Source organism: Labeo rohita, chromosome 3 (genome assembly GCF_022985175.1).
Source record: "Labeo rohita strain BAU-BD-2019 chromosome 3, IGBB_LRoh.1.0, whole genome shotgun sequence".
Classification (NCBI taxonomy): domain Eukaryota; kingdom Metazoa; phylum Chordata; class Actinopteri; order Cypriniformes; family Cyprinidae; genus Labeo; species Labeo rohita.
The window spans coordinates 30,177,381-30,191,655 of NC_066871.1; the positions used below are offsets into that span (position 1 = coordinate 30,177,381).

At 32.8% G+C, this 14,275-nt stretch overlaps 1 protein-coding gene across 1 annotated transcript in view; it reads right to left on the reverse strand.

Moving 5' to 3' along the window:
• The window catches only part of smurf2 (SMAD specific E3 ubiquitin protein ligase 2), a 78,475-nt gene that overhangs the window by 21,679 nt on the left and 42,521 nt on the right, over positions 1–14,275 (reverse strand). Inside the window, exons 4-9 of the mRNA XM_051105645.1 lie at positions 13,835–13,968; positions 11,232–11,297; positions 9,287–9,371; positions 9,040–9,123; positions 4,235–4,437; positions 1,343–1,427 (exon numbers count right to left, since the gene is read on the reverse strand). Of these exons, the coding sequence (XP_050961602.1) occupies positions 1,343–1,427; positions 4,235–4,437; positions 9,040–9,123; positions 9,287–9,371; positions 11,232–11,297; positions 13,835–13,968 (657 nt within the window). The remainder of the gene's footprint in view (positions 1–1,342; positions 1,428–4,234; positions 4,438–9,039; positions 9,124–9,286; positions 9,372–11,231; positions 11,298–13,834; positions 13,969–14,275) is intronic.

Below are 14,275 nucleotides of genomic sequence, written 5' to 3' on the forward strand. Positions count from 1 at the left end.
GTCTGTGCTGTTTTAACTGAAAGAAACTTGCACTGATTGATGTTAAAACATATCAGTTTATTGTTTTGTCTCAAAATGCACATCAGTAATGTTTTTATCTAAAGCACATTTATATAAGCTACATAAATGTCCTACTTGAACTATGGCTTGATCCTGGCTTAGTCTAAGCCCTGTCTGTGAAACCGGGCCTATATTTCTAACATTAAAAACTATTTTAGTATTTACAGTGAAAATAGTTTATATCATTATGATCGTGATTTGATAGTGGAAATGATATTGGTTCGCAAAAAAAAAAAAATGTGCAAAAAAAAAAAAAAAAAAGAAAAAAAAAAAAGCCTAGAAATCCCCTAGACTGAAGTTCAAATAAAAGTATGGAGGCGAAGACAAAAGCAACAACAACAAAGTGAGAAAACAGACAAAACAAAGATCAAAATGACAAAGCTAAGAAAACGAGACAAAACAAACTTCAGGGATGCTGCTTTCAGGCTTCTGCCAAACAGCATCAAACTAATAGAGCAAAAAATGTGCAGCACTGCAAAAATGCTCAATGTCAACTCCGAAAAGACTAGAAAAATAACCCGTAGCCCAACCTCATTTTTTCAATCATGTTCTGCTCTCGGATAAATTACAAGCAGCTTTGCCTACACAAATACTGGCTAAACGGTCCCCGCATATAGTGTTTCCAAGTTTCTCCAAGTTCACGTCTTCTCAGTTTTTGTCCAGACCAGTCAACAGCATTAAGCTTCAAGACATTTTTGTTTTTTTGCACACAGTAAAATCTCATTGGTCAAAAATCCATAGATGAATATTACACAATAACGTTGTGATTTAGTCACTAAAATGACTTCATGCATTGCATTTGGTTAGGAAAAGGCAAAAGTTTCCAAACAAATCCAATGTAAGACCCTGGACCACAAAACCAGTCTTAAGTAGCACGGGTGTATTTGTAGCAATAGCCAAAAATACATTGTATGGGTCAAAATTATTGATTTTTCTTTTATGCCAAAAATCATTAGGATATTAAAATCTTGTTCCATGAACAACCGTACCGTAAATATATCAAAACTATTTTTTGATTAGTAACATGCATTGCTAAAAACTTGATTTAGATAACTTTAAAGATGATTTTGATTTTTTCGCACAAATTTCAGATTTTCAAATAGTTGTATCTCGACCAAATATTGACAAATATCCTGTCCTAACAAAACATACATCAATGGAAAGCTGATTTATTCAGGTAATGTATACAACTCAATATAAAAAATAGACCCCAGTCACTGGTTTTGTGGTCCAGGGTCACAAATAGTAATAAACATAAAATACACAAACATAGAGGATGTACCTGGGCACTCTGGGGTCGTGCCATGTGCTGACGCCCGTCTGCGTGTGCAGGAAGTACACCTGACCCTGCTGTGTGGTCCTTTGCTCTGTGAACAAACAGCAGGGGGCACCATCGGTCATTCACAATGTAAAAAAAATGACAGGAGGCTTGCATGCAATCATTGTGCATGAGCTTATGTGTGTTCGTGTGTGTGCAGTAGTGATTCTTTCATTCTTTCACTTTCAGTTTGATTCACCACGTCTATCTGATCCATCACTGTAAACTATGACTGCACCACACAAAAGAATCGAGGGTAAATAGTGACTAAATGTAAACAAGAAGTTTTATTTAAATTGATGTTAACATGATATACAACTAACAAAGCTGAGAAGATCATAATGAACCTTTCAAATAAGGCTTTTTTCCACTAAATGAATCTGATGGAGTTAAAAGAGGACATAACATCGACATCACAAATCTGCGAACTGAACATCTGGCATCAGGATCTAACCTTTTAAATGAAGGAGATGAAGTCACAGATTCAGACGAATCAACTACAATAAATGTCTATGTTGCTCTTGTGGTTAAAAAGTATACGGGCCATTCTACAGAACTGGTCCAAAAAGAAAATTAACATTTTAAAAGCATTTAAAAGTATTCAAATCTCAGATGTTTATTAAGATCCTTCTATTATCTATTGATACCCACAATAATATTTAAAATATTAGTACGCTAAATATATAAAATAATCATTCAGTGGGTCTTTAGTTAGCATCTTTAAGTAGGTTCAAAAGTATCTAAAATTGTCACTAACGAAACAGTCACGATCAAAACATTTGGTGGAGTTTTGGTGGTGACTGAAATCATTGTTTTTTGGGTGTTATTCCATAAAATTTTCACTACCGAAAATGTCATCACTGTTTTGGTAGTGACCAAAGGGAACATAATCCTCATTTTTGGGGTAAATAAAATTTTAGTACAGTTATGCAATTTTTTTTTTGTATTTTAGTATGTTTTAATAGTGTTTTATTATGAGAGTTAAAATTCGGTAATGTTATGTGGTTGCTACCAAAACATTACTGTCACTAACGAAAATATGCAGTCACTACTTTCGTCAAAAATAAAGTTTACTGAATTATCAGCTACTATGTTATGATAGTGTTTGGTTTAGTGTACACTGAGCTCCAAAAGTTTGGAAACACCCCTGGCAAAGTGTGGTTTTAGACGATATCAGCATAAATCCTTATTTTTTGGTGCAAATACATTAAAGCAACTTGACATTATCATTGAAGACCAGCAATAATAATTTTCATTTTGATTACATAATAATGACAATATATACATGTCAAAGTCAAACATGCCCCTTTGCCAGCTGTGATGCCTGGTTTCTGGTTTAAACTTGGCCCAGGTTTTTAAAGATTTTTGGGTCAGCACAGCTTAATAGCCTCAACAATTGATCGCCAATGAAGTTTAGAATACAATGAATTTAGGGCCCAGATTATGCAGAGCTGTAATAGCTGCTAATGCTGGATATTTTGAGTCTTTTCTATGTATAAACTGTTTATGTAATAAAATGTTTTCGTAGTTTGTGTTGTCCCTTATCAGTGCAAAATTATCACAAATGAAAAAGGATTCATGCCAGTATTGTCCAAAACCCCACTCTTCTAGGGCGTTTCCAAACTTTTAGAGGGCAGTGTATATTTAAACTTATGAATCCTTAACTTTGAAATCAGTATGATCAACTTTTTACCTTTTACAAAGAAAAATTGGATTCAAAATACAACCAATCTCATAAATCACACTTGAAATATTGTTAAAAATGTAATTGTTATGGATTTACCTCTGAAAAACTTAATAAAATAGCAAAAATATATATTTACAATCTAGATGCAAGCAAAATCGTACAAAATTTTCAATAAAATTAAGTAATATATTACTGTGTTTCGGTAGTGACAAATTTGGGGGGGACAAATTACGAGAACTAACTGCACAATTACTACAAATGTGTACCTCAGCACCTTATGCATTATGCACACATACTAATTTTTTGGAAAAATACTTTTCCCCACCCCACGATTTTTCCAACTCCGACTTTGGACCAATTCTATAGAATGGCCCATATAAATTTCAAGATTTTTTTTTTTTTTTTCACTAGATAAGACCTTTATTCATCGGCTGGGATTGTGTAGAGCCCTTTAAATTGCATTGAATCTGCAATTTGGACCTTCAATCTGTTGGCTCTCACTGAAGTCCACTATATGGAGAAAAATCCTGGAACGTTTTCCTCAAAAACCTTCATTTCTTTTCGACTGAAGAAAGACAGACATGAACATCTTGGATGACACGGGGGAGAGCAAATTATCTGGAAATTTTCATTCTGGAAGTGAACTAATCCTTTAAGTATATGAAGCAGATGAAACCATGGCCACTCACAAACCAGATCATCAAGATGTATGCTAAACATTGGAAAAATACTTGAAAGTTTATTATTGATGGTGATTTTTTTAATGTATATCGATATATCTCAAAGTCCCTGCTCAACACATGTGCTTGACCCGCATCCCATGTCTACAGACCCACACTGAGCTACTTGAGCAGAGGAGAGCACACAGAGCTCTATTTAACCTGTGTCTATAACCTCTGCCCTCTGAATCTCTCCACGGACTCACACACACGCACACAGACATAGCGGGATTTCCAGGTCAGCCGTCTGACCCTGCAGCTGGCGCTGACGGCACGTCGGAGATATTTCAGACCAGTTCCTTTTCTACAGCTCAAGAGATGTTTTAATTACTCTTACTGCAGCACAAAATTTCCAGCGCAAGTGCATGTGTATGCTACAGGGTGTATTTTTGACCTTTTCAAGCTGCCCAGTATTATTGGAAGAACTGATGTGTGTGTGTTTGTACGAACCGTATCCCTCGGGCAGGTCGGGCGGTGTGTGTAGGTGAGTTCTGCTCATGTAGTTTCTGTGCCTCTGAGAGCGAACCCTCCGCTCCTGCACCCGGGGGTCATCCGCAGGTACGCCCGCGGCCCCGTTGGGCGTCATGATGGGCGTGTTTTCATCCACCAGGCAGCTGAGAGGCCGGCCGGGGCTCGAGTACTCGGACGCAGGCCTGTGTGTGTGTGAGAAAGAGGAAATGAGAACATGAATTCATGGGATCAATTCCCAGGCAACACAAACACTATGAACACCCTTTGAATGGAGGTGTGCGCTAAACGTGTAAAGTGTAAATGTGAAATTCAAAAGAACATTGCCATTATTTATCTTAGTTCTTGAAAACACCTTCTAGTTTTTTTTTTTTTTCCTAAAGTGCAAATGTAAAGGTTTTTTGCTTAGCCAGTGAAGTCCAAACCAGGTGGAAAGGGATCGTTGATATACCATTTCCAACTGGGTTTGGACTTCACTGGCTAAAAAACATGGTTTAACATGGTTTCTCAGACTAGTCAGTGAATAGCTTGGCCAACTGAAAAACATCAAAAATCCTTTTTAAACCAGTCAACTGATCAGACTATGACCAGCAAGCCATCTTAGGCTTGTCTGTCCTATCCAACAAAACCACGTCAAACCTAGACCGTGACCCAGACAGTAATTTTGTGTAGCCAAAATGCCTTGATCTTTTAAGTCCATAAACCATTTGCATCTCTAACAAAAAAAAACAAAACAAAAATACTTATAAAAAATAAAGTAAAACAAAAATAATAATGTTAATAACATAACAATACATTAAAATAAACTAAAAATGAATAAACAATAAACTCCAATAAAAAAGAAAACCTAATAAATTAAAATAAAATGAAACAAAAGTAAAATCATAAAAAGCAACAATAAAATAAAAAACAAATAAAAATTTGAAATTAAAAAAAGATTTAAAATAAAATAAAATAAAACTGGTGTAAATTGACCAGCTAAAAAACATCCCTAAAAAACATTTTTATAAGATCATGTAACGTTAAGCCTGTAAACCATTCACATCTCTAACAAAAATACATAGAAAAACTAAAGTAAAACAAAATTAAAATAAAGAATAAACTACAATAAACAAATGAATAAAAATCTAATAAAAAAAGTAAAATCATAATAATAAAAAAAAACAAACAAAAACAAAAAATAGAAATAAAACAAGAAATAAAATTAAATAATAAACTAAAATGGGTTTGAACCAGCTTGACCAGCTGAAAAACACCCGAAATATCCCTCTAAAACCAGCCAAGAGACCAGACTAAGACCAGAAAACCATCTTAGACTGGTTTATGCTGTTGTTTCAGAAGGATCTTGTAATGTGTTTTTTTATTTAAGTCTGTAAACCACTTGCATCTCTAACAAAAATAATAAAAAAGTAAAAGAAACTAAAGTTACAATAAATTAAAAATGATTTAAAAAAAAAAAAAACAAGCTACAATAGAAAAAAGTTAAATCAAGTAAACAAAAAAATCTAATAAAATAAAATGAAAAGTAAAATCATAATAAAAAAAAAAAAAAGAAATATAACAAGAAATAAAATAAAATAGGTTTGAACTTCAAGGTTTGAAGTTCATCCAACTTGACCAGCTGAAAAACACCTAATATCCCCGTAAAACACCCAATATCCCTCTAAAACCAGCCAAAAGACTAGACTAAGGCCAGCAAACCATCTTAAACTGGTTTATGCTATTGTTTCAAAAGGATCATGCAATGTGACCTTTATTTAAGTCTGTAACCATTCGCATCTCTAACAAAAATACATACAAAAAATAAAACAAAGTAAAACTAATAAAGTTACAATGAATTAAAATATTGAAATATAAAATTTATATTGAATATAAAGTTAAAAATGAATAAAAATAATTAAAAACTGGTTTGAATTGGTCATCCATCCAGACCAGCTAAAAAAAAAAACATCCCAATATCCCTCTAAAACCAGCCAACAGACCAGACTAAGACAGGGTTTATGCTGTTGTTTCAGAAGGATCATGCAACAGTTTGGTTGCACTGCTGGGTTACAGATCATATTAAAACAATACAAACAGCTATTAGTGGTGAAAACCCATTTACACAATAGGGTGACCTTTTGGTGAGAGTTTCAGATCTGAGCAGCACAAAACGTACAGTTGCTCTGGATACTAAATGAACAATGTAACCGTGTCAGCGCCCTGACGTCCACAAACACTGGCAAGCAGAGGCGCGAGGAGCCGAGCGACTTTCAACGTGACGAAGTCGCAGACCTGCAACCTCTCCAAACAAGGGAGTGAATTTGTGTCCGGCTCCAGCTGCCCAGGTCGACCGTAAGTGCTGTTATTGTGAAGTGAAAACATCTAAGTGCAACAGCAGCTCAGCCGTGAAGCGGCTGGCAACATGAGCTCACCGAACGAGGACAGAGTGCTGAATCACGTAGCGCATAAACACAGCCTGTACTCGCTTTCAATATTCCCTCTGTTACACTCCGTTTCAACACATCAGAGTTTCGAAATGAACTTTGGAAGCAACGTCAGGACGAAAATTATGTTTTGAGAGCGTGAACTGTGAATTTTAAGTGACCTAGTCGGTCAGCGTTGACGTACAATCTCGCTAACGTGCTTATGGCTGAACTGATCCAAATCCCCACCAGGTATACGGTGGGGTAACGTCTAGAGGAACGACTAGAAAACTACAGTCTGTAGAGTAGAAACAAAAAAGCATATGGGTGTTTCTTAAACTATGGGCACTTTTGGCCCAGCTTTTGGAATAAAATGGAGGACAACCTGGCTATTGCTGGCATTTTATGCAACCTAAATACACTCAGTGAAAACATACTTTCACATGTCGTCTATTATTTGAGGTATATTCATTTGTGTTGGAGACGCTGTCCTGGGCTGAGTTTCCCGAATGCATCGTAAGCATAAGTAGATCGTAGAGACCAAAATGTTTGGGAAATGCAGACCAGACCAGACCAGACCAGTGTTTTTTCTAGATCTCCGTCTTGGAATGTTGCCTGGAATGTTTCTTGGTCTTTATGGTTGAGTGTTTCCTTAAAAATTCATGAAGTGGGGATGCTCCCCGACATGGCTTTATGTCTTTCAGCTGTACTCTGGATAAATTTGGGTCAGTGTCTAAGATGGCAAAGAAGACAGATGTGGCCGAGACACATTTTCCTGTTGTGCAGCACAGGGTACACCAAAAAAAAAAAAAAAAAAAAAAAAACACACAACACTGTTCTATTCACCAAAACCACTTCAAACCCAGTGACCTGGACAGTAATTTGGGGTAAGCCAAAACGCCATTATTCAACAACACTTTATTTTAGTCTGCAAACCATTTGGACATGTAACCAAAATAATAATTAAAACCAAAAAACCAAATACAAATAAAGTAAAACAAAAATAAATAAAATTATAATAAAGTAAAAAAAAAAAAACAACACCATAAAACAGTAGTACACATAAAATTATTTAAAAAAGTACAATTCAAATAAAAAAAAAGTCAAAATGAATACAAATAAAAAATACACTACAATAAAAATTAAAATTAAAAAAATTAAATAGAATAAATTAAAGTAAAACATAAGTAAAAAGCAAAAATAGAGTAATAAAATACAAAACATGAAATGGAATCATAAGTAAAATTAAAAAGTAAAAATAAAAAAAATCTAAAACTACAATGAAAAAAATTAAAATCAAATAAATAGAAAAATCTAATAAATGTAAGTAAATTCATAATAAAATGCAGAAAATAGAAAAAGAAAAATTAAAAATAAAAAAACTAGAAGAACAAATAAGATTGAATCAAATACGTAAAATTCAAATAAAATGAAAAATAAAAAGTAAAAAAAAAAAAAAAAAAACTACAATTAAAATTAAATTCAAATAAATGAAAAAACTATTTATAATAAAAAGCAGAAAACTCAAAAATAAAATAAAATTAAATAAATAGAATAACAAATGAAATGTAATCAAATAATCAAATTAAATTAAAACAATTTCAAAAAAGTAAAAAAAGTAAAAAGAAACAACAATACAAAAACTAGAATTAAAATTAAAATCAAATAAATAAAAAAATAAACTACAATTAAAATGAAATAAATGAAAAGAAATTGTATAATTAAAAAGGAGAAAACTGAAAAATAAAAACAAAATATAAAATAAAATAAAATGTAATCAAATAAGCAAAATTAAATTAAAACAAATTAAAATATAAAAACCCTACAATAAAATGAAAATAAATCAAATAAACAATTAAATAAATTAAAATAAAACCAAGTAAATTCAAGTCAAAAAAATCAAAACAACAACAAACAAACAAAGAAGAACAAATAAAATTGAAACAAATAAGCAAAATTAAAATAAAATGAATAAAAAGTAAAAATGAAACTAAACTACAATAAAAGGAAAATCATCCATTTGTAAATTTTATGGGTGTGCCTTCCGGTCTCATCCGCATCCAGCTATTTTTAGCTGTACAAAACAGCTGTTTTTGCTGCTGAATATTGCAAACTGGTGCGTCTTACCATACTATTTTAATGTATTATCTTCGTTATGAACTCACTGGTTTCTAGTGCAAACAGTTTTACCATTTTCTGCATGGTGTTTTCTTCTCATTATTTCCCCATAGTGGCTAATGAACCGTAAGTCTAGCTCATAGGCTTAATTCCGCATTGAAGAAAAAGGTGGATATAAAACAAAGACATTTGTAATAAAAAGCAAAAAATAAAAGAAAAGAAAATAAGTGAACTGACACTACAAGAAAGGAAACCTGACCCCACCTGGTAGGTCTCTCCCATTGAGTGCTGCGTGTGATATGATTCAGATACTGGATCCGGCCAGATGCAGTTCTCCTCTCCTCCCAGCTGCAGAAAGAACACAAAGAGACATTCATACAGACGAACAAACAGACAGACAGACACACGCACATGGCGCAGGAACAAACACAGGGGAGATGGATAAGAACGGTGGCTGCTACTCTTCAGTATATGCTAAAACAGTTGCTTTTAAAAGAGGTATTTCACGTACCCGTCGGGCAGGTCGTTGTCAAACAGACGACTGCAGTCCACGACTGGCCCTCCGGTGCCTATCCTGTCCCTGGACTGAAGACTAACTGTTGACACAAACACACAAAAACAGCCTGTTAGACGAGTCCCATCTGCAAAAGGTTTGTGTGTCATGGATTGACAGAGATTGTGTGACAGCAATGTCAAGATGAGTGATATACATAGCATAGATATTTTGCCGTTTTCGGTTTATGTATACATGTGTATGTTTTTGAAACTCTTATTGTCAGACATAATATAGGACATTGATCACGAAACCAATTAAGACTGTTTTATAATTTATCGATTAAAAAAAAAAAAGAATATACGCAAATATAGATACAGATCATGCATTATAAAAAAAACTGGTAAAAAAAATAATAAAAATTTTAAAAAAATTACAGAACAGATAATGCATTAAAAATGAACACTGACAAACACCAATCAATTTACCAATTAAAAAATACAATTTTTATTATCAATTTTAAATAGAAAAATGTAATTTTAAAAAATGGTAAATGAAGAAACAAAAAACAATATTGGCAGATACAGATATAGATAATGCAGAAAAGAATTAATTTAAAAATAAATATGGCAAACACCAATTATTTACTAATTAAAAAAAATGTAAATAGAAAATTAATAAAAAAAAAAAAAAAAAAAAAAAAATGGTAAAAACAACAACAACAGCAACAACAACATGGGCGCATACAAATATAAATAATGCATTTACAAATAATAAAAAAAAAATGAACAACGCAATTAATTTAAATAAAAAAAAAAAATCAAATTAATACATTAAAAAATAAATGTAAAAAATAATCTATTTTAAATGGAAAACTTGAATTAAAAATGGCAAACAAACAAACAAATAAACAATACTGGCAGATACAGATATACATAACGCGTTAAAAAATCCATTTAAAAATGAACACTGCAAACAATTAATTTACTAAGTAAAAAAAATATATATAAAATTTTATGATCAAATTTAAATAGAAAAACTTAATTTAAAGAAATGGTAAAAACAAACAAACAAACAAAAAAAAAACCAATATTGGCAGAAAAATTGAATAAAAAAATAATACTGGCAGACACAGACATAGATAATGCATTAAAAAAATCAATTAAAAAAGTAAACATTGGCAAACACCAATTAATTTACTAATTCAATTTTTTTTATTATTAATTTGAAATAGAACAATTTCATTAGAGAAAACGGTTAAAACCCAAACCCCTCAACCCATATTTTCAGATAAAGTTACTGCATTTTTTAATTAATTATCAAACTTTGTCAAAAAAAAAAAAAAGGATAATAATAGTAATAATATTGGCAGACACCAATATAGCCAACATATTTTTACACAAATGGTGTGCAGTGAGATACATATCAAGTCTTAGAGGTTTGTTGAAAGTGTTTAGTATAAGTTATAGTAATAGTTAAGCTTGCCTTAAGGTCTGAGTTAATAACTACTTGCTCACATTCATGTGACTCATCAAAACACACGTGATGCAAATCTTGACGTGACAAGAAGACACGCGGACATATAAGAGGGCTGTTTGAAAATCTCATGCATGGGAAAGCATTCATCTTCTGATGAATGGCTGCTTTTAAAAACTGTGGTGTGGACATGGGACGTGCAACCCGGGGCGCAAATACATCACCACCCCACAAAACTCCTTCTTGATGAAGGAACAATGCGGCTTTTCCAGAGCATGAAAGAAAATCGCAACGGAAGAGCAAAACGCAACAGATAAATCAAGCAGGACGAGCGCGTTTTTCTTCCTCAGCTCGCAACCGAGGGACATTTTTAGGGCGTCAGAGGTAAATGTGTGGGTTTAACCATTATTAATGACAAGCTTTGAACTTGGTGTGACTCAGGAGATAAATGGCAGATGTGGCAAAGAGAGCGAAGCTTGTGACTCACCTACTATCTGTCCCCTCACGGTATCGCTGTCATTAGGCCCCAGCTTGTTCAGGTCCAAACGCTGATCTGTAAATCAACAAAAGAGTGTGAGGAAAAAGAATAAAAGTTCAGTGTCGTAACCTCTGACCTCCCCGCTCAGTGAACCATCCGAGACTTAAAAAACAGCTTAAAACGCTCCACTTTTTCATGTGTGAGGTCACACAGACTGCAGCGCTCTGTATCAGTGTGTGTGCGTGTGTTTACACACAGAGGCTGCTTTATTCCTCTCAGACTGTAGATGTGCTGATAGGAGTGAGACGCTTCCAGAAACACGCTGGGGCTCTCTGTCATTGCCGGAAAGAGGGAGACAGGAATAACAAGTAGCCTGCAGGCATTAGAGAGGCCACTATCTGTTCTCACTCTCTCTCTCTCTCACACACACACACACACAGTCAGATCAGGATGCACAGCTAGACTAAACAGGGCTGGAGGAGCGTTCACCCATCCCAACACTCACATTTAAACCCCTTCATATGGTCACACCTGCGAAGAATGACGTCGACGACTTTACGGCCGAATGTGAATCTTGAACTTTTACTAAAGACTAGGGATATACTGGGAATACTGGGAATTAAAAATAAGCAGAAATTATATGAATTATATACATATTTATAAAATAACCAGACTAGTCACAATAACTAAAAATAGGAATCTAAAAATTTTTTTTGTACTAAAAAAAAAAAAAAAAAAAAAAAAAAAAAAGAAAACTAACCAATAACATATAATAATGCAGCTGTCACCAACATGCATTTCATGTACTTTTATTGTATTAAAAAAAAAAACAAAAAAAACAAAACAAAAAACTTTACTACTGATAGATATTGATATAGCAGTGAAAATTAAATATATGTAGAAATACCTAGAAATATGTCTTTAGATATATTTATATATGTATTTCTGTACACATCACATATATATAGAAACATACAGAAATTTATAGCACATTTTGAAAAAAAAAGGAAAGATACTAGCTGAAACATATAGAAATAAATAGAAATATACATTTAGATATATTTCTGCATATATAGACATATACAGAAATTTATAACAAATTAAAAAAAGAATATTAGCTGAAATGGATATAGACACTAACAAAATTAAATATATTTTTATAGAAATTATATATAAAAATATATATATTTAGATATATGTACATTTACATATTTAGATATATACTTCCGCACTTCAAATATATATAGAATTATACAGAAATTTATAACAAGTTTTGAAAAAAGGAAATATAGCTGAAACAAATATAGACATTATAACAATTTATTATAACAACTTAAATATATATAGAAATAAATAGAAACATATATTTAGACATTTACATATATATTTCAGCACATATAGCAATATACAAAAAATTATAACAAATTTTGAAAAAAAGATTTGAAATTATATGTATAGAAATATCTATCTATAGAAATATAGAAATTAATTACAAATTTTGAAATAGATTTAGACATTGTAATTTATAGAAATTAAAAACAGAAATATATATTTAGATATACCTGTAAATATATAGAAATGTACAGAAATTTATAATAATTTTTGAAAAAAAAGAAAAGAATTTTAGCTAAAATATAATAAATTATATATATATATATATATATATATATATATATATATATATATATAAATAATGTATCTGTGTATATATACAGAAATTTATAACATTTAAAAAAAAAGAATATTAGCTGAAACAGAGACATTATTACAATTTACAGAAATTAAATATGTATATTTAGAAATATATATTTAGACATTATTGACTAGAAAGATATACATAGAATATAAGAAATAAATTAAAATTTATAACGAGGAAAAGCAAGAAAAAAAAACGAGGAAGTAGTAGTAGTGGAGAAAGATGATGACGAGGAATAGGAAATAGATGAAAATGAAGAGGAAGAGTGAGATTTGGTATTTTTGTGAAGTTATTATTATCTAATATTAGCAGAGACTGAAATAATTATTGTTAAATAATAATTGCTTACTAAAAGACCCTGACCGTTACTGACAGACTGAACGGGAGACAGGGAAAGAGAGCGAATGAGAAAAGACAGAGAAAGAATGATGGCAGAGAGACAGAAGGGGTGCAACAGGAAATGGTGAACTGAATCACTTCCAGCTGTGGGAGCGGCTGTGGGTTTCCTGTGCTTATCCAGGACAGTGGTCACGCTGGAGGCTTTCTAGGGAAAGCCTGCTTTTTAAAATTGTCTTAAACACAAGCGTCGGGCTGGAAAGCAGCCAGACGGATTGTGACAAAGGCCCTCGTACCCTAAACGTACCGACTTGGCTCGCTAGCAGAAAACACCGGTTCTTGTGTAGCCGACAGGAAAGTGACACACAAAGAACATGACGTCTTTTACCTGACAGACAGTGGTTCTTCAGCCAAAGTAAGATATATTATTATGTTGTGCGTTTTATTTAAAGGTTGACCACTTAACACACACAGCCATTGTATCACATACTTACAAGCTCTCTGAGCCAATTATACACGCACAAGTACACTTGAAATCTGCCTCAGCCAGTTACACACAAGTATACACACAAACACTTACAGCCTGTGTCCTTGAGTCTGTTAATGGAGTTGGAGAGGAGTCGCACGCATCCCAGAAATCCCGCTCCCTGTTTCTTATGGATCTTCTTATGGTTCCACACGCTGATGGTGATGGAGTCCGACTTCCCGATATACCTGAAGAAATAACAAGAGATGTCACTTCAAGTCAGATTTCTACATTTTCTACATCTCCTTTAAAGCAGCCCATGGTATCTGCTTAAACACCCATTATGAAACATGATTAGAAGCAGCGGCTCAAAGGAGAATATCTGTTTTATGTAGAGCAATGAGGACTTTATTAAAAAAAACAATGAAGATGGCAAAGATGCTGTCAGAAAAATGACACAGGAGACAACAATAACAAGGAAAAGAAAAAAAAAACACTGAAGATGTTTATGAAGTCTAGTAGCTCTTCAGTAAGAAGAAAAATAAATACCAAATA